The sequence below is a fragment of the Gavia stellata genome, chromosome 10, assembly GCF_030936135.1.
Source record: "Gavia stellata isolate bGavSte3 chromosome 10, bGavSte3.hap2, whole genome shotgun sequence".
Taxonomy (NCBI): domain Eukaryota; kingdom Metazoa; phylum Chordata; class Aves; order Gaviiformes; family Gaviidae; genus Gavia; species Gavia stellata.
Genome location: NC_082603.1, coordinates 24,060,587 through 24,081,750, shown reverse-complemented (window position 1 = coordinate 24,081,750; position 21,164 = coordinate 24,060,587). Strand labels below are relative to the sequence as shown.

Sequence of the window (21,164 nt, the reverse complement as noted above, 5' to 3'; positions counted from 1 at the left end):
AGTAATAGTTTTTACTTGTTTCCTTGATGTCTTAATTTCCTGCAATAATACATCTGCCATGAATAATTAAGCAACGCATTTGCTGCTCGCTGAAAGCTGAACAAGTGCTATAAATCAGTTCTGGGACCCTCTGCCAGCACAGACACAGTCAGTGATCTGCTAATGTTGGTGTTTCTTTTTGCAGGTGAGAGAAACGGAGCACAGAAACACCCAAGGAGCCGCTCAGCAGTGCCGGGCTCCCTCCCCTTGGCGCTACCATTTCAGAAAAGCACTTGTCTTAAGCGGCAGGACTCCAAAGCCTGTTCTAGTATTTTCCTGGTGAGGGACAGAAAACTTAAATGTACTATATTCTTCACATTGACTCATCTCTTTCTTTCTCACATTCCTGGGTTGTTCCCTCTCATTTCCCTGCTCCATAGGGAGGAGGAGGAGAGCAGAAGATGGCCTGAGTGTGCATCATTCCCTTCTCAGCACTAAAATGATGGGCTGCCGTGGGTTCTTCTCTATATTTCCACCCGTTTTCTCCTGCTGCCTGTGGTTCAACACACGATGCAGGCTACAGGATGATAGCGAAGTGCTGAAGGATCATCTGTAGTCAGGCCCATTACACCCTCTGAAGGTTTATCTTGCTGATTCACATTTGCCCTCAGACAGCTGGGCATGCTGCATTTCTCACTTTTTTGTATATGAAGACTGATGGAAGATAAGAATGAACTACAAAAACAACAGCGATAACACTTTCCTACAACACTTCCACCCGCATGCATATCAGAGGAGAGGAACAATAAAACAACTTTCCATTACCAGAACAGCATCGCCCTTTAATTGGAACAAGGTTTACAGTGCAATCGCTTTAAAGAAAGCTCAGCTGCAGAGTGTGCGAGCCTCTCCAGCTTGGCAGAGCAGGTACATTAGAAAACTAATCAAGCCCAGGTATCCAGCCAGGCCTAGGAAATGTCAGGGTGGCCATTAGGATTCCACATGTCTTAATTTGAGAATCTCCCCAATTCACTAGAAGGTGCAAAGCCTCAGAAAAAAATTTTTAAAGGTCAAAATGTAGAACAGTTCATCATTAAATTTCCCTACAAAACACCCTCATGCAGAAACAAACCATGTAATGGTCCTGGTTTTAATTCTGTTGACAAAAGATTGTACATATTTTTAAAACGTAATGCTTAGCAGCTGTGCTGCCAGTCTGCGGAGTTTGCATATATAGCTGTGATATTACCATACTCTATTATTCATAACAGGCAACAGACTTCATTGTCGGTCTTGTGAAAAATAATTGCAGTTTGAAGCCAAAGTCTGACTGCAAAAAACACCCCAACATAGAACTCAGGAACTCATGTAATGGCCTGCATCTTGATTTAAATCAATTCATTAAAAAGCCAAATTTCCTCTGATCTGTTTTTGAGAAAGCTTTCCAAGAAGTACATGGCTCTTACATGAAACCCTGGAAAGGAAAAGCTTAGGTGGGCAAATAGCTTTTTCTTATCCAAATCAAAGGCACAATGAATTAACCATAATCTTCTAACAAGAAGCATGAGACACTCCCATCTCATACTGTCTTGGGACTCCACTCACCAGACAGAAGTCCATGGGTTGATGCATAGTTATTCATAGAAGCAATAACTATGGGAAGGAGAAGGAAAAAAGCCTTACACATCTTCCTTTCCACTACCATTGACATTAAAAGCATTATACACAAACACACATTTTTAATACATTTTCCCTTTCACAGACACAAATAGGCATTAAGACAGATTTTCGTCAGAAGGTCTTACACGACCTACAGCATCCTTTGCAATTGTCCCTCAAAGCATTTTTAGCTGCCAGAAGCCGTTTCAATGCACCCCCCAAGGGCTGCTGGTCAGCACTGCTCTAGACAGCAAGCAGTATTGCTCTCCTGGAGTGGTCCGACAAGCAGACCCTGCAACCTGTTCTGGTGCAGTATGCGCTGTGTTAATACAGTCCAGCACAACCACATCAACTTCATTAGAAATATCTGACAATCACTGCAGAACACCAGAGACATTTGGTGCTATGACAGAGACAGGCTTTTGTGCATCACAGCAGCAACCACCGTACATGAACCAAAACTCCCTGCCTTGGTGCAGCAGCTGCCTGGCCAGCAAAGCTCCAGCAAGTGTCAAAGTTCAGACACAGACCTCTGTACATACGTATAGCGTGGTAAAGTCTCAGGGCAGACAACTACCTGCAGATAAATACATAACACATATGGAGAGAAAAAAAAACCCAAAACAACCCAAGAACTTCCTGTTACAATTTGCAGAGCTGAATTAACCGTATGGCTTCAGAAGATGAACCACACATCATAAAAGGCAGCTGAAAGACTTTTAGTGAGTGCACAGATGTGGGCAAAAAGATAGCAAACCTATGAGGGTTCAGGAGGAAACTACATATAGAGGATGTTTTTAAGTCTCATTTTGTTAATGGCATAGTCTCCCCTGTATTTTCCCCATCAGCTCCTTTTGAGCAGAGCTGGGAAGTCAGAGAAGGGCACTGGGGAGGGCTAAGGGCCTGGAAAACACAAAGTCAGATGGAAGAGAGTGATTGTCACTTGAGAGGAGGATGAAACAGGACAGGATAAAAATATCAGAGTATCAGGTGACCTAGAGAAGACAGACTGGGAGCCTGTACCTTTCTGGTTCATAAATGAAGACAAAGAAACATTCAATTTAAGAAATAACACTGGCAACTCAAAACCTATATGAGGGAACACATTCTGTTTGTATATGAGATTCCAGAAATTCCTCTGGAAATTCAATTTAGTACTCAACAATCCTTCATGTCAGCAAGTGTTGTTTAGTGCCTGACCTGAACTTCCCAGCTGCAGCTTAAACAAATTATCTCTTCTCCTAGCACTGGACAGGGAGGACTGACTTCTCCTCCATTAGTCCTTCCATTCTGGCAGTGGGATTCTTGGAACCGGTCTTGTTTAATATCTTTATCGATGATCTGGATGAGGGGATTGAGTGCTCCCTCAGCAAGTCTGCAGACAACACCAAGTTGGGCGGGAGTGTTGATCTGCTTGAGGGTCGGAAGGCTCTGCAGAGGGATCTGGACAGGCTGGATCGATGGGCCCAGGCCAATTGTATGAGGTTTAACAAGGCCAAGTGCCAGGTCCTACACTTGGGTCACAACAACCCCAGGCAATGCTACAGGGCTTGGGGACGAGTGGCTGGAAAGCTGCCCTGCAGAAAAGGACCTGGGGGTGTTGATTGACAGATGACTGAATATGAGCCAGCAGTGTGCCCAAGTGGCCAAGAAGGCCAACAGCATCCTGGCCTGTATCAGAAACAGTGTGGCCAGCAGGAGTAGGGAGGTGATCGTGCCCCTGTACTTGGCACTGGTGAGGCCACACCTCGAATACTGTGTTCAGTTTTGGGCCCCTCACTCCAAGAAGGACATGGAGGTGCTGGAGCGTGTCCAGAGAAGGGTGATGAAGCTGGTGAAGGGTCTGGAGCACAAGTCTTATGAGGAGCGGCTGAGGGAACTGGGGTTGGAGAAAAGGAGGCTGAGAGGAGACCTTATCGCTCTCTACAACTACCTGAAAGGGGGTTGCAGAGAGGTGGGTGTTGGTCTCTTCTCCCAAGTGACGAGTGACAGGACAAGAGGAAATGGCCTCAAGTTGCGCCAGGGGAGGTTTAGACTGGATATTAGGAAAAATTTCTTCACCGAGAGAGTGGTGAAACACTGGAACAGGCTGCCCAGGGAGGTGGTGGAGTCACCATCACTGGCGACGTTCAAGGAACGTGTGGATGAGGCATTGTGGGACATGGTTTAGTGGGCATGGTGGTGTTGGGTTGATGGTTGGACTTGATGATCTTACAGGTCTTTTCCACCCTTAGTGATTCTGTGATTCAGTGAAGATGAGATGTGGGTTCCTTGGAGGTCTTATCAATATGAGCAGAGTAGAAAGACTATCTAATGTGTCTTCAATGGTACTCCTCATTTCTGCATATCACTGTGATGTAGGTTCGTCTCAAAACAGCATGGCTTTGTTGACTCCGGTATGGTTTCTGATCCATTAGCACTGCAAGACCTTTTCTGTATACCAGCTGTCTAGGCAGTTGTGTGTCATTCTGTATTTATGTAGCTGATTACTCCTATTTTCAAACATCTATCCACATTTCTCCTTATTGACATGCATCCTTTCAGACAGTTTCTCCAATTTGTAAAGATCATTTTGAATTCTAATGGTGTCCTCCAACATGCTTGCAGCTCTTCCCAGCTTCTTGTTGCCTGCAAATTTAATAAGCATGTTCTCTATTCTATCAGAGAGATCATTACTGCAAATGCTGAATGCTACCAAACTGCCAAATACCCACCCTATGAGCAGATGTTTCACAAGAAAAAGTCTCGTGAGGGAGCACTGAAAGCTTTACTAAAGATAAATGACATCTACTGCTTCTCCATTCACAAAGCCTGTTATCCTGTCATTAAAGCAAATTAGATTGATCTGACCTTGACAAATCTACATTGGGCATTATTCCTTTGCCCATGTGGATATAACAATATTTAGAGTTGTTGCAGTAAATAATGCTTTACAGAAGCAATAATAAAAGTCCAGCTTCTTACAACAATTTCTAATTTTACAGAGGAAATGGGAACTAATTTGGGTGGGATGAGAAAAGGCAAGAGCATGGGATCTTTCTTTTTGCAGCTCCCCAAAACATGTAGTATTTGCTGGCCATTGTTGGAGGCTTATGTTGGGGTAATTCTCGGATAAATGGACCTTGAGTTTGATGCAGTCCAGCAATGATTATAACACAAAATAATTCATAGCCTCTTCTGCAATTTAACATAAACCTGGAAAACACCATGTGGTATACTGCATATTACTCTCTATGTGTTCAGTGGAGCTTCTTAAATTCCCCAAAATTACACAGTAAACTGTTCTCATGCAACATACTCCAGATTAAAGACAATGCCAGAAATTTTAGCTAAATTTGCCTCAGAAAAAAATGCTTCATCTGCAACAGAAGGCTGCGTGTCTAATTGAAAAGACATTGAGCAGTGCAGAGATGCTGACTGAACAATACATATTCCCAGGGATTCTGTCTTAACATGCAAAAAACCCCAAAATCATACTCTGCTCCTAGAATAAAGACACTCAACTCTACAGCCATGAGAAGAGAGGCGTATCTTAGCATTTGGGGGGGGCGGAAATCAAACTTAGGCAGTTAAATATGTTAAATATTTAATGCGTTTACTAAGGCAGAATCAAGGTTCAACAGGCATCGTCAAGGAAGACAAGTCCAAACCCTTGTGGCCTACAGTACAACCGCAGAGCAACTTCAACAAAGAAAACTCTCTATTTACACAACTGCCTCAAGAAATAGACAAATGCACTAGAACACAAACTCCACAGTGTCGATGTGAATTAATTCTCTCTGCCCACGTTACAGGCTATGTGCTGTAGGATCTGTAGGACCGCCTCTGCTCTGTGCCTCTGGGTCTTTGAACGGCTGAGACGAGAGCAGCTCTGGCTACATTCACAGAGTGAATATACGGGCAATTCAGTTACACACAAGCTCAGACAGCATCCTTTACTCATATGCACTTAATGATTTAGCACGAAATCCCCTTTACATTATTCAGCAGCTCATTTTTCTATGGGTCACTCCCCTTCATAAATCAAGTTGCATTTTCTCTTGACTGCTGAAGCGTATCTGTGGTATTGTCAAATGTTTTCACAGACATTTTAGATTTGAGACCTATGAATAACACCACAGTTTGTTTTACAGGGTACAAAAGTATTTTTCCACTCTCTTTGTTTTCAAGAGCATCCAAAGACAATTTTTGCAGAAAGATCAAAAACCCAAATGTCCAACTCATAAAATACAGCCCCCCGACTTGAACTTTGGCTGAAGACCAAGCAGGGCACATTTCAGCCATGAAACAAACTCGTAAAAAGCTGAAAACAACAGGTTATAACTGAAGAACTTTGTGTAACCCCTGCTAAACTGTGTGTAATGGAGCATAAAAAAGTATGTTGGAAGTCTATATACAGCATGTATAAATGACAAGTCAACAGCCAAGACCATTACCTGTTACACCAAACAGGACCAAAGGGAGCCTTTCCAGGTCTTGGACTACCCTCATCATCCTCCCGAGAACCATGTTAAACTCTTTGTAGTCGGCATGCCAAGAATGAGAACACTGTGCCAGGACAAGGCATCCCAGTCCTTTACACAAGAATATGAAAGTATTTTCCTTGTTTTCCTCTTCAATTTTTACTGATTCCCCCTGCTAGCATACCCCCCCTATTTATTAAATGCCCTATAAATCAAATCTCGTGATGCACAAGATAAGTTCACTTCTCTAAGGCTGCATCCTGAAAGCTTACGTTTGATGTTAAATAGGATTAAAATACATAGTCATCTTCATCAGTATTTTAACTGTTTTCAGCATTTCACAAGATTTTCACCACTCATCATTCAGTTCTTCCAATGAATTTTCCCTCCTGTAAATTAAACACTGTATAAGTACAATATACCTATAGCCTTCTCGCTTCCACGCTGTGATTTTTTCCAAATACAAAGATCGAAATCCTTTCTGAAACCAATGCCTGGCAACCCTCACATTTACCTCAAAAGAGGGAAGTTCAGTTTCAAGTTTGAAAACCGAAGAAGCGCCATCTCTGCCTTACGTACGGCCCCACAATGAAAGCAAGAGCTTGTCCACATGCTCACGTCTGCCACCCGGACAAGCCATCAGCTGGGTTTGACAAGCGGGTGAAAACGAACTGTGGTACCTGCCAGGCACAGTTGTGCTACTGCCAAGACTCAAAATGGTTATTACAAATGGAGTTTTTCAAGGGCAAAAGATCTACATGAGTAAAGCTGCTGAATATTTCCTGGCCTCTTTAAAACCCCTTTTTCAAAACAACCTTTAACGGAAGTAACACAACAACAGTTGCACTAACAGTTGAAGTGATTTTGGCTAAAAATAAATCCAAAGAAAACATCTAGGTGTTCTGCACTCTGATATCCAAGTACAGAGGCTCAAGAGTCATTGTCTTCTCCTCCCCGCATGGCAATTAACTTGCAAGGGCTTTTATCGCACACCTTTGAGGTGAACCAACAAAGTCATCACATGCAGACAGAGTTTGTAATAAAAAAAATACAAGAAAAGCAGCAAAAGCAAGCAAGAAGAATTCCCTGAGTGCAATCTTCCTTTTAAATTTGCAGTATTAACCAGGGCCAACAGCAGATTGATTATGGTCCTTTCTATGAGACCACGGCTACTTCCAGAGAACCAAGTATTGGCTCCAGTAGAATAACCACACGTAGCAGAGACAAACTAAGTCCAAACCTCTTCTTGACATGCCGACTTCATCCAGAGAACCAACTCAGAATTGCCACCCTTGGTGCCATGAACCTCTATCGGAAAATGGTGGCATTTCCATTTGCTTTAGGTTTTGACCAGGTACTATCTACATGTCTCAATCCAATTTTACAAAATACATTCCTGAGGGCTGTATTGTTAATTACTGGGGGGGGGGGGGGGGGGGGGGGGGGGATGTAAATAATGAGTAATACATGCAATGAAGGGCCATCTGAAAAGCACAGCAGGACTGCAAGTTCATTCCAGCCTGTACTACATGAAATTGAATATATTCTGTAATTATTTCTTTTTAATACCATGTCACTGCCCCTTATTGTGAAGGCTTAATGTTATGATGCATCAGAGAAAGCGCAAACGTAACTGACATTCAGGGCAAGGTCTAGCATTGCAGGCTACAATTCACATACAAATGTAAAGCTATCGTCCACTACAAAATGTGCTTTGGTTTAATTCAGTAATCATATGTCAGTAAAGTATGCAAGGCAAAAGACATTTCTATGACTTAAAACTTTCAGTAAGCACCCTATGGTGTTTTCACACCAACAAAATAAATGAGATTTGTCTTTGGCATAGACAAAGCACTGATTCTCACAAGGGTCTAAATGCAGCATTCAAAGTACACCACTGCTTTTCAGTTACTGATAATGATAGACATCTTACCAGAGAAAAAGCATCCATGAACAGATGCTTTTTTTTTTCTTCCTTTTTAAACCAAACATCTTCACCATCAAAAAAGATTGACTAACATTTTGAGCAAACAAATTTCACACTCTTGGTTGTTCACAAAAATGAGCTTGATCATCTTATATCACAGTATCATTCTGAAGCACCAATATAACGAACAGATAATCAAAGAGACAAAAAAAGCATCCCTATTACCACTTTATTGCTCTTTACAACTGCTCAGCTAAAACACTGAAAGCTCCAGCAGACCTCATACTTTTCCCCCATGTGACGTCAGTACTACTAGTAGCAAGCAGCAGCACAAACAATATTATTTTATCAGTTTCCTGGCACTCCTTTCCATCTGCAAAGAATGTTACCATCACTACTACAGGATATTTTAAATATCTCCTTAAAATTCTCACAACAGCCTCTGCAAATAGTCACAACTGATTAACATCTGGGAATAAATGCAACTAACTTGAAACTAGATTTGGAAAGGAAAGGGTAAGCTTTACCAAGATTGGTAGTCAGCTAATAACAGCAAGGGAAGATTACCTGTACAGAATTACTCGCATGACTGGATGAGCTGGGATCCAGCAAAACACATTTTGATGTACTTAAGGGCAGATATTCATAAGCAAAAACCCAAGTCACACTAATTAAATGGGAGTTTGCATCCTGGGAATCAGAGGCCCAGAAAGGGATTCAAAGGTCATTGTGGAGGACCGCGTCTCCCAGCTCAACGCTATGGGCAAAAGGGCTAAAGTGCCATTGTACTGTGGCAAGATGCAGCCACTTCTCTTCTTCGTCCTGGTCCCTTGACTTTAAAAAACATGTTGAAAAGTCTGAAAGACTAGTGAAGAACTATAAAAATTATCTCTGATCAGAAAAATCAAGACCAACCTATTTGGTCAAATAGGTTGCTGCAACAAAAAGGACAAACTTTCAGCTTCTCTAACTCCTACGCTCTAACTTGCTTCTCAGGGAGATAGCGTTAAATAGCAGGAGTCTCCAGCCTAGCAGACACAGAATCACTAAGGTTGGAAAAGACCTGTAAGATCATCAAGTCCAACCATCAAGTCCAACCATCAACCAACACCACCATGCCCATTAAACCATGTCCCACAATGCCACGTCCACACGTTCCTTGAACGCCTCCAGTGAGGGTGACTCCACCACCTCCCTGGGCAGCCTGTTCCATGTTTCAGCACTCTCTCAGTGAAGAAATTTTTCCTAATATCCAGCCTAAACCTCCCCTGGTGCAACTTGAGGCCATCTCCTCTTGTCCTGTCGCTAGTCACTTGGGAGAAGAGACCAACACCCACCTCTCTGCAACCCCCTTTCAGGTAATTGTAGAGAGTGATGAGGCCTCCCCTCAGCCTCCTCTTCTCCAGACTGAACAACCTCAGCTCCCTCAGCCACTCCTCACAAGACTTGTGCTCCAGACCCTTCACCACTTTCGTCGCCCTTCTCTGGACACGCTCCAGCACCTCAATGTCCTTGGAGTGAGGGGCCCCAAACTGAACACAGGATTCGAGGTGCGGCCTCACCAGTGCCGAGTACAGGGGCACAATCACCTCCCTACTCCTGCATCCAGTCTCTGAACCCAAAAAACGCATAAACGAAGCTTGAAATAAATATGGATTTGTAGAAGTAATGATTACTTGCCATTTTTACAGATCACATAGGAGACGGATAAATTCTCTACCATTTAGTCTTCAAATCGTGATTTGATAGCCTCCTAAAATCTATGTGCTAGCTCATCCACAGCTGTTAAAAGTAGATGCAGAAATTACTACCTGAAATTATACAGCCTGTGCTATGCAGCCAGAGTAGAAGACTACACTGATCTGATTTCTGGACTTAAAATCTATGAATCTACACTGAAGATAAAATTCTAAGCAGGTAGTTTTACTGTTTTTCTATATCACCAAGCCAATAAGCACACTCTCTCAAAGAATGTGTATTAAATATATCAGCCCCTCAACATTTGCCGCTGTACTGGATAACTTACATGGGCACTTAAACATAGGAACTCCCTTGTGAAGGCAAGAGAGTAACTCTGGCTATGCAGCTGAGTCTCAGTGTTGTGAACGGCAAGTGAGACTGCTTAGCCCTGCAGAGCAGCAGTAAGTGGGTTAAACAAGGAGCCATGGTGCAAAGGTAAAAGCCAGAGCCTACCCTGTGGTCTTCATGCAAAGCACTGGCCCCAGGATACCCCTGATGACTGACAACATGCTCAGAGCTGCCCCAGAGCAAAACCCAGAGTGATCCTGTCTGAAGTCACTACACCACCTTCTCTGGGCTCAGGAGCCACTGGTCACTGAAGGCTAGAAGACAAGACCTGGAAGCGACCACTATATATTTATGCTGTTCTTACATCCTCCATAGGTCATTGTACCGATCATTGCCAGATAAGGGACTTGGGGCTAGGCAGACCCTTTGACCTAGCAGCTGATGTTGATTGATTAGTGATGTTGGCTTTATGAGTAATTAAAAAAGACAAATTACAGTGCTGCGACAATGCTGTTGTAGGTAGCTACCCAAACAAATTCACATGACTCCTGCAAGTGCTGAAGCTAAAAGGGACATGGCTATAAATGCATAAAAAGATCTGTATCTGCTCTCAGCATGGTGTTTGTTCTCACAGCATCCCTCCTACCTTCATGTCTGCAACACTCAGTTACAAGCAGGCAGCATTTAGATATTTTAAGGAAAAGTGCAGGATCCATTTATACCTAAATATATATATGATGAGTAAGGACACAAAAAATGATGCTGGACAATAACCGTGGTTAATATTTCAACTTGTCCCTTAATGATGCAACCCCAATGCCTCAGGTACAGGGGTTTTCCTAAACACTATTTTACACGTTCTTTTCACCGATGGAATTTGTCAAGCTAGTCAAGGTAGAATTGCAGAAAATTAGTATTTACCTGTGCTGCAATACCTGGATCCGATCGTACCAATTACACATAATCACTACGTGCAGTGTTTGGGGACAGGCATGCAAACAAGAAACCAGGAAGCAGAAACAGATGCAAGGCAGCAATGGAGAAGCTTCAGGTCCAGCTTTTGGGATGGGACCCTGCTGCCCAGCTCCTCAAAGCGTCTGTTTTCCAGGGCACAACAGCAAGTCTGTCCCACAGGGTGGCCCAGAGCAGCTGTATTTGGAGCTGAGCCGTTGCTGAGGTATCATTCAGGTTATGAAGCAAAGAGGGCAGAGCTGAATCGGGGAGTCAAAACCTGCCACACTACTCCTGGGTCCCAGGAACACAAAACAGTAATGGTAGACAGCAGAGCTGGGGCACAAGGGGAGCCAAGCACTGTAACAAAAGCTCCAGCGCTCTTCTGTCCAAAATCTCCAGACGGCACTTCGGGTGCAATGCAAAATCCCTGGCAAAACACAGCTCACCTGGAGCTGCGTGTCTAGAAAGGCCATCAGTACTCTTCCATTTCCCAACCTTCACAAGTATCAACATCTCACCTTTCTACTTTCTTTTTCAATGTGTCTCCTCCACCCTATTAGCATCCAAGAAACATCACTGATGGAAAAAAAAAATCTGTATGACATGCATACCTTTCTGACATAAAGCAATTACCTCTTACAAGGGGCAGGGCAGCCTTGAGACACTTCAGACTTAGGGTCCTTGCCCACAGGAGGTGGTGAGAGCCAGAGACCTGCCTTCACCAGCCCCAGCTCACTGCTGCAAGCTTCCTCCACCCCCTCAAACAAAAGCCAATTTTGCTCTATCTTTAGAAATCAAAAGGTGCAAATTGTTTGTTTACCACGTATCACTTCACAGGTAGTTGGCCTAATACTGCCTTAGTTCTTTCCTTCTACAAGGTCACATTTGAAGTGGTTTTCCTCCTTAAGCCCTTTGAAATTCTGCGCAAGACAAAGACATATTTCAGTTAGGAAACACTTTGGATGGGTCACCTAGTCACTTCCTTTGGCTAATGGAAGCTGTGCCCAGGACATCAAAAACAAAGCCTAATTTTTAAAAAACCAAGTCAACAACAAAACACATTGCTGATGATTTCTGACGACAGTATTGATTTTTTCCGGTTTGCTCTGCATTTTGTTTTGAGAAGGGATTTTTTTTGTTTTTTATTTTATTAGAGTAAATGACATATTTCCAAAAGCTGGAAAAGAGCATCTTTTAGCTGACAATTGAACTGAACATTAAATGAAATCTGCAAAGCCATTTTACCCATGCACAATCAAAAGCTGACAGACAGGGAAGCACAGAGTGCATAAAAAGAAACACAAGCAAGCTGAGGGAGAAAGTGTAAAACAGCCATCCTGAATCAGCTCCGAGCTGCTCTAATGGAATTAGGGTCACCCTGACAGAAACACAGTCAGATCACAGAGAAAATTTAATAATTTCTTACTGCAGTCTGTAAAAGCTGGGGAGGATTTGAAAGTGCTTTCTGCCAAATTAGCACTTCTGTATCCACCGTTCATGGGCACGTACCCCCTCCTGCTCACCTCCTCCTTCTCCCAGCACCCTACCAGAGAGGCTGGGAAACCACTGCTCCTGTCCTGCTGGCAGGCAGGGACCCAGAGAACCCCTCTTTTTCTGACACACTGCCACACGTTTAACCTTTGGATGCCCCTTCAGTTCCTCAGTGCTGACATTATTCACAGCTCCTGTGAACTCAATTCCAGGAGAGGCATCGTGGCGCACGCCTGGTGCTAATTCTGCTAGGCGATAGATATTCAATCTGTTTTAACTCAGGCGTTAACGTCTAGCTATCTGCCAGCTGCCTAATTGTCAGGAAGCTACGGCAGCAGTGCTGAAATGTGTGGTGACAACAGCAGCTCCAAAGCGCAGGTGGGGAAGGTAGGGAAGCCCCGGTTGTGGGTGCTCCCCAAGCACCCAGCCACAAGCCTGCTGCCAGGGATGCAGCACAGCTCATCACAGCCCTCCTTCCCTGCCCTCAGTCCTCACTGTTCCTATAAAAAGTGATTTTGTGGACTGACTCCAGGAATTCAGACACAGGGATAACTCTGCTCCCACTATCATGTTGCTTTTAATTGGGGAAATGTAGGAGTGCTTTGCAGATACGGAGCCTATCCATCCCTCCGCTGCCTCCAAGCAGTGCTGCAATGGGGAAAAGGATGAACGACAGCGAAATCCCAAGAACAGCCATGTTGTATCAGGAATCCATCCAAATAAACTGTCTTTGGGCCAACAGGATGCTTAGGGACCACAAAAACTGAAGAGGCTGCATATGGGGTGCTCCTTTCACAGTATCCCTCTCTAGCTTTTGCAGTAAGTTCCAATGTGCATATATTATCATACCTTCCCCTTGCCCTCCACTTCTCTCCTGAAACAGGGCTCCCCAATGCCATATTCACTACCGTATCTTGCCCGTCTGCATCACTGATGGCAGGACATGAAAGATGCGGGGTTTGGGGATGACTTCCCCCGCCCCTGCAGAGGCGCAGGGCAGGCCCTTTCACACAGCTCCCTGACACTGAGAGGTGGTGGCAGGATTCAGTGGGGTAAGATAACAGAAAAGCTGTAAGTTGCTAAAGTACACGGAGCAACGCTTTCCATCCTAGGAAACCCTCAGTTAATCCGTGGTGGCTGTGGCGGTTAAAAGGTTGTTGTCCTCCAGATCTGCCTTCCAGATTACGAAAAAGTAATTCAGTCTGGGCCAGAGAAAAAGGTGTACGTACAGATACGCTTCCTTCTCAACACAGAAGCGTTGCACATCTAAGACACCAATATTTGGATCTGGGCCTGTGAAACTGAGCCAATTTTGTTAAATTTAAGCATGTGGAAGTATTCCACAAAATTAGCAAACCATGTCTACTGCAAGTTATCCTCAGGCCAAGAACTGTTCTAAGACATCTCAAGCTCCACCAGCTTCTGCGTACCTGATGGAGTGAAGCTCCTTCGCAGGGGCCAGGATAAAGATGATGAACCTCAGGGAATTTTTATATACCTCAGCACATTAAATATATAATTCTCTGTGCCAGACTCCAAAATGAGATACAATGTGTAGACAAAGTGATCTGAATAAGCATCTTCCAGCAGTGCTAGCAGCCAGGGAAGAAAGCTGAGGAAGGAGACAGTTACTGCCCCCAGTTTAACTGGGCAGCTCAGACTCATACAGACTACACGCTTATCTGCTGCCTGTGCAAGTCATCCCTAGTGACAGCAAAAATAGTGAATTTGTATATTTCTTCACAGCCCCCCCTTCACTCTTCTCTCCAGCTTCTCTAAATTTACTCCTTCCCCTTCAGTCAAGGACATTTAGGACCCCTAATCCGTTTTCTCCATTCAGCCAAGCACCTACCAACATGATTCAAGATCTCCTTCAACTTTCACAAAATTACATCTTAATTATAAGCCTGGTGACTAAAGCTGGAGTGAGAAGCAGATGGTTCATGGCAGCTCAGGAGGTGCATCACAGTCACCCCTCCGCTCTGACTCAAGCATCCCAGGAGCCCTGGGCGCTTTCAAAGGCACAGAGTATTCGCAACTGCCAGAGTCTGCAACAAACGTGCAAACGTTCGGACACTCTGAAAAACCAGTTAGTGGTAAAAAAGGGGAGGGGAGGGCTGCACAAATACCTGGGGATAACCTACCAAACACACACAAGTGAGGTATGAAAAACAATACTATGGGAAGGACCCACAAGGTTTCCTGTACTCTAACTCATTTGATGGGAAATTCCTACTTTAAGGTGTTTTCAGTAGGCCACCATCAGTCAACTTTCTCCTCTTGTGTGGCCACAATGGCATTCTGTGCACAGCTTTCTCCTTGGCCTGGATGGCGCTGATCAAAGCCAGTCACAGCAGCACTAAGACTATCAGGGTAACAGGCTTGGACACAACAGCTTAAAGCACGACCACAAGGAAATGTGCTGAAATACAGGTGTAGGAGAGCTATGCCAGAAGGTAAAAACTTGCACCCTTTCCCCAACAGCTCTCAGTCACCTGCTGACTCAAGAAATATGTCTCAGTACTACACAAATTACAAGAGCTGGTAAAAGGACAAGGAAAATAAAGTAACAGAGATTACTGCAACCCCAATACTTCTCTCTTCCTCCACCCCCAATTTTCTTACTCATCTGTACATGTTAGAAATAAAATTGTCAGGTTTTGATCTTGCAGCTACTATAGATACTCTTCCTGTGCTTGAATAAATTTTGTCAGCCTTTTTAGTTCTACTTGTGCCCCTTCACATATGTACTGTTTATCTGCATTGCGCACACTGGAAAATAAGATTGGGGGGGGGGGGGGTTTAGCCCCTAGTTCTCAGTGTTTCCAGTACAAACCAAGAAGGTTTAGTATTTGTTGAAATAAATTTTGCAAGGTATTCAAGCTTTCCAAAACTGAATGTTACTTACTGTCTGCTCCTGCTAAAGGCAGCATCAAGCAGCAGAGGATGGCTGCTGGCACAGTGAGTACTGGGACGCAGAAGTTAGGCACCATAATTCCAAAGTAGAGCAAGTCCTCTTCAGTCTGAGGTAAGTGGTCAGTACCGCCAGTGTTACAGATACAGACTTACTCCTGCAAACCAAGAGAAGAAAAGGAAAACGATCAAATATGACACACAGATTAACTGCTAATAAACCAAACTACACTGTAAAGACATAATTACAGATACTTTTAAAGTGAAATTTAACTATCTTTCCTGCTTAAGCAGCATAGATCCACACTGATGCCCCCAAATCCAATAAGCTGTTTTCATGGGTCATGAGACATAAATGCACGCCTGTCTCCAAGCTTATCTTCATGTCCAGTCTCTATTATGGGCTATTAATACATCCTTTAGTCGTTATTCACAACAAATGGTTCTGAAGTTGCATGTTACAATACAATAAATAGTCTTATGCTCGTGTAACTCTTCCAGCCTTAATGATTCTGTGATTCTGTGAAAAGACCTGCAAGATCATCAAGTCCAACCAGCAATCCAATACCTCCATACCCACTAAACCGTGTCCCACAATGCCACGTCCACACGTTCCTTGAACACCTCCAGGGATGGTGACTCCACCACTTCCCTGAGCAGCCTGTTCCACTGTTTCACCACTCTCTCAGTGAAGAAATTTTTCCTAATATCCAGCCTAAACCTCCCCTGGCGCAATTGAGGCCATTTCCTCTTGTCCTGTCACTAGTCACTTGGGAGAAGAGACCAACACCCACCTCTCTGCAACCTCCTTTCAGGGAGTTGTAGAGAGCAGTAAGGTCTCCCCTCAGCCTCCTCTTCTCCAGACTGAACAACCCCAGCTCCCTCAGCCGCTCCTCACAAGACTTGTGCTCCAGACCCCTCACCACCTTCGTCGCCCTTCTCTGGACATGCTCCAGCACCTCAATGTCCTTCTTGTAGTGAGGGGCCCAAAACCGAACACAGTATTCGAGGTGCGGCCTCACCAGTGCCGGGTACAGGGGCACAATCACCTCCCTACTCCTGCTGGCCACACTGTTTCTGATACAGGCCAGGATGCCATTGGCCTTTTTGGCCACCTGGGCACACTGCTGGCTCATCTTCATCCAGCCTGTCCACTGTCCTGGCCCATCAATCCAGCCTGTCCACTTCCCTCTGCAGAGCTTTCCTACCCTCGAGCAGATCAACACTTCCACCCAACTTGGTGTCACCTGCAAACTTGCTGAGGGAGCACTCAATCCCCTCATCCAGATCATCGATAAAGATATTAAACAAGATCGGCCCCAAAACTGAGCAGCCCTGGGGGACTCCACTTGTGACCGGCCGCCAGCTGGATTTGACTCCATTCACAACTCTCCGGGCTCGGCTGTCCAGCCAGTTTTTTACCCAGCGAAGAGTGCACCTGTCTGAGCCACGAGCCGCCAGCTTCTCCAGGAGAATACCGTGGGAGACAGTGTTGAAGGCTTTACTGAAGTCCAGGTAGACAACATCAACAGCCTTTCCCTCACCCACTAGGCGGGTCACCTGGTCATAGAAGGAGATCAGGTTGGTCAAGCAGGACCTGCCTTTCATGAACCCGTGCTGGCTGGGCCCGATCCCTTGGTTGTCCTGCACATGACCTGTGAGCGCCCTCAAGATGAACCTCTCCATAATCTTTCCCGGTACCGAGGTCAGGCTGACAGGCCTGTAGTTCCCTGGATCCTCCTTCCGGCCCTTCTTGTAGATGGGCGTCACGTTGGCAAGCCTCCAGTCATCCGGGATCTCCCCCATTAACCATGACTGTTGATAAATGATGGAGTGCGGCTTGCCAAGCTCCTCCACCAGCTCCCTCAGTCCCCTTGGGTGGATTTAGTACCCTTGGTTCATCCACCTGCCCAAGAGACACATGCCTGACTGCATATGTAGGGTGGCTTGTGGTCAACTACACGTTAAGCGTAGCTTGGCCCATTCCAGCTGGGCTGGTGTACACCAGATAAGTCTCGACGGGTCCAAGCAGGAGAATCAGAAGCTGAACTGAATCAGCTGTCAGTTCACAGGGCTACAAAAGTCCCAGTAGAAGGTTATTAAGAAGCTTTACCCAAAGCAAAGAGCTAAGCTTCAACCTCCTGAAAATGGAGAGTAAGACTGTCTATTGGAGCATTGGATACCCCTACTCCAAAATAAAGCAAATTCTCTTGGGAATTTGCTCAACTTGGGCATCTGCTTGGATACAAAAATACAGAAAAGTCCTTGAAACCCAACCAAAAAAGGCAAGTATTTAAGAAGAATGCAATTTCTGTGTATCTGCCATCTTTATGTTTTCATGAGAATACATTCATTTTAATTTAAGGTAAAAGCCCAAGGTCTGCCTGTTAAGACAATTTTAAAGGAGCTAGCAAGCCCCATTCCCTCAAAGTGACAACACTCAGCAGGGACAGGGGCTCACTCTTTCAATGCTGGGCAACTCCACGCAAGCTCAAGAGTCATTCAGAAGTCAAGGAGATTCTCCTTCAACCAAGCTGCAAGTTACCAAAAGTTGGCAATAAAGCATTAATAGCGAAAAAATCTCACACTGGCAGATGCCAGCCCGAGATTCAGCAGCCTGCAGAGGACAAAGAGGAAACAACTTGAGACCTGCAGGTTTCCCGAGACTTCAACAGTGCCTCAGTGAAATGAGGTATCCAGTGGTGCACACATAAGGAAGATTCTCTATCCCATGAGTATCCTTGAAGCAAAGTATCTGCAACTGCACAGACTGTACATGGCACGATCCACCACTCTATTCATGTTAGCAGACATTTCAAAAACATTTTCAAGACTGCTCTAACAAAGGTATTTTTGTGTTTTGCTAGGGTTTTGGAAGAGGAAGTGTATTACCTTTTTTTTTTTGTGAGAATCACAAACCTTTTGATGGAGATATCACATGTTACAAACGTGTTTACATCTCACAAAAACACAGTGTTCAAAGAATACCAGCAATGATGGTGCTCAGGGAAATCTGCAATAAATCTCAAGAGAATCTACCTAGGCAAATATTTACATCGCATCGTACTAACAAACAGCAGATCATGATTCTTCTCCATTCTGTTACTGTATTTACACAGTAAATCTTTTCACACATTATAGTATCACACAACACAGAGAAATCTTTATTTATGCAGTGTCTTCTACAGCCAAGACATCTGAAAATACTTTACAAAATAACCTAGTTCTAACCCAGATGCAGAGAGAATACTGATCATCTCATCCTGCTTTTATTATCTCAGTGAAAAAGCATAAATCCAAGTAAGCTCAGCAGCAAGATTTTGAACACTGCAAAAGAGGCTCTTCACACCAGGCGCACACTCAATTCTCTTTGTTGCTCTCCAGCCTCCATATCCTCATTCACCTCTCGCCAAAGAATTACTAAAAGCACCATTAACATGTCTTACACTGCAGAGACAGATACAGTTAGTTGTATCTTTATAGCTGCATAAGCTCTATTCCAACGGGAAACTCCATTCAGTCCCCAAGCAGTTTGCCCGTTGTTAGCCCAGCTCTCCAGATATGGTCCACACGGGAATGGGAAGAAGCACCTGGATTAAGAGTGAAGATTACATCTCTAAATTCTGCATGTATGGTGCTAATTTGTCCGGCCCAGAGAAGCAAACCCACTGAAGCACACTTTAAGCAGAACTACATCTGGCTCAACAGCAGCCAGAATCTTAAGATGCTACTCTTCTTGGGGGGGTTGGGGCTGGGGAGCACCAAGGGTTGAAATTACCCTGTCAAAACTAATGATGTGTGTCAAACTCTCAGATTAGGACAGAGAACAAGTTTTACAGGTGGTGCTGGAAACATCTTAGGTATGTATCAGACCAGATTGGGGATGAATAGCTTTCAGAGAGCTTTTCCTCTTTCATTCACTTCCATTAACAACAAAAGTACCTGATCTAATGGTGTATCTTGAGTGTAGATTGCTCAGAAGTCATGTGAATGGCACCTCCACAGCCCTCATTCAGGAGTAATTCTCAGGAACACAAAAACCTCAGCTAAAGAATAGGTCTGTCTCTCGATTTCTCTCTTCTTTCAGCAAATGTGATCAAGCTTCTCTCCAGTTTCAAGCTTGACAGATTTATAACTTTACTCTCAAGCCCATGAGATACATACAACGTGCATCATGCAAAACTGATGATTTGTCAGTTACCCTACCAGATGCTTTATAGACTTGATCTTTTTGCAGCTGTTTAGTGCTCTATAATAATTTACCATCTGGTAGAAAAGCCGGATTTTCTTATGCAAGACTGCTGTCTGTCCCTCCGAAGTTAACAGAGCACCTTTGGCCCTTAACACGATCAAACTTCACCGTTTCCTCTTTCCATGGTTGCTCTGCCTATAGGAAAGTTGTCTGCATTCAATATTTAAAGCCCTTTAAATTGGAATGTTTTAAAATTTTATAAATCGCAGTAGCTGTCATTCTCTTCTGAAATTGAAAACATGAAAAAGCCTCTCCCAGTGGTTCAGCTCTCCCATTTTTAGAAGCTAGGTGCTCTCCTGCAACAAGACAACCCAATATTCAAAGCAAGGTGACAGGGTGTTAGCTGAGGCTCAGTTAACCCTTAGAAGGCCAGTGTTACACCGACAGTTTTGAACAGCTGTCTCGAACCAGTGTTAAAGGCTTCCTTTTCCAGGGCAGAAAGGCAGCCTAAGACAGAAAGTAGCTGTAAACCAAATAATGTTGGTAGATTTTGGTAACGAGCTAAACAGATACAGAGTCAGTATTGCTTTGGTAAAATCAAGTCCAACTACAATCAACAAACTAATGCTTTTAAGACTCTTAGTGGGTCTTTTGCCCCAGCAACTCATGCCTCTGCAGGCTGCTCTCTCTTGCATCTGGAATTATCTCCTGCGCACCAGATGACCTCAAGTCCCTTCATTTGAAGGCCTCCTTTAATCTCACTGCTTTGGCTAGCATCTCACAACTAATACTGCATTTGGGAGCCCAGACATTGTAGAAGAAAGTTTTTCAAAAACACACATACATTCTCATTGCTACTTCTGTATCCTCTCCTGGCAATATTATAAACTTTAGACCACGTAACCCAAAAGGAGGCTGAGGCTAAGCGCTCCAGATGGCTTTGTAAAAACAGTTTTGAGTTTAGCAAGCTAAACTCCTGCCTCTGCTCCAAACTCAGTGTTAGAACTACCGAGTGCTAGTTTGGCAGAAAACTAGAAAGTGGGAAAGCACAACAGAAAAATAGCCAACTTCATTTAAATATAGCTGATTTTGCCGTGGGGCAGGTGGATGGAAAAGAGGCAGTCTTGAGAACATTTTTGAAACCTACATGGTTTGATTCTTTCAGACAAGCAGAAAAAGCTGGACTCATTTAAAACAGAGCCAAGAATACCAACAGCTCATATGGTACTAGGAAATTCTGGCAATGAGTATGTCCCACAGGAGACAGGAAAGAGATTTGAAAACGCAGTCAACTTTAAAGAGTCGAAAGGAATTTCAAACCAGCACTGAATAGCTCGTGTCCTCTATAAACTCTTCTGGAAGCTAAACTGAACTGAAGCAAGTGTCATGTGGGTCACTAGCCATGAACGGCATGGTAAAGAAAAGCATCCCCAAAGTAAGCCTGCCCGTTCCAAACCAGGGACAAAAATATTACACTCAAATCACTTTTTAAGTTTAAGCTACTTTGCAACCCAAAGTATCTAACAAGTCAGCACAAAAATGTTCCCTCCAGGAACCT

At 44.1% G+C, this 21,164-nt stretch overlaps 1 protein-coding gene across 1 annotated transcript in view; it reads right to left on the bottom strand.

Moving 5' to 3' along the window:
- The window catches only part of PTPRF (protein tyrosine phosphatase receptor type F), a 261,030-nt gene extending 245,536 nt beyond the window's left edge, over positions 1 to 15,494 (bottom strand). Inside the window, exon 1 of the mRNA XM_059821779.1 lies at positions 15,410 to 15,494. Within this exon, the coding sequence (XP_059677762.1) occupies positions 15,410 to 15,494 (85 nt within the window). The remainder of the gene's footprint in view (positions 1 to 15,409) is intronic.
- Positions 15,495 to 21,164: the final 5,670 nt, after the last annotated feature.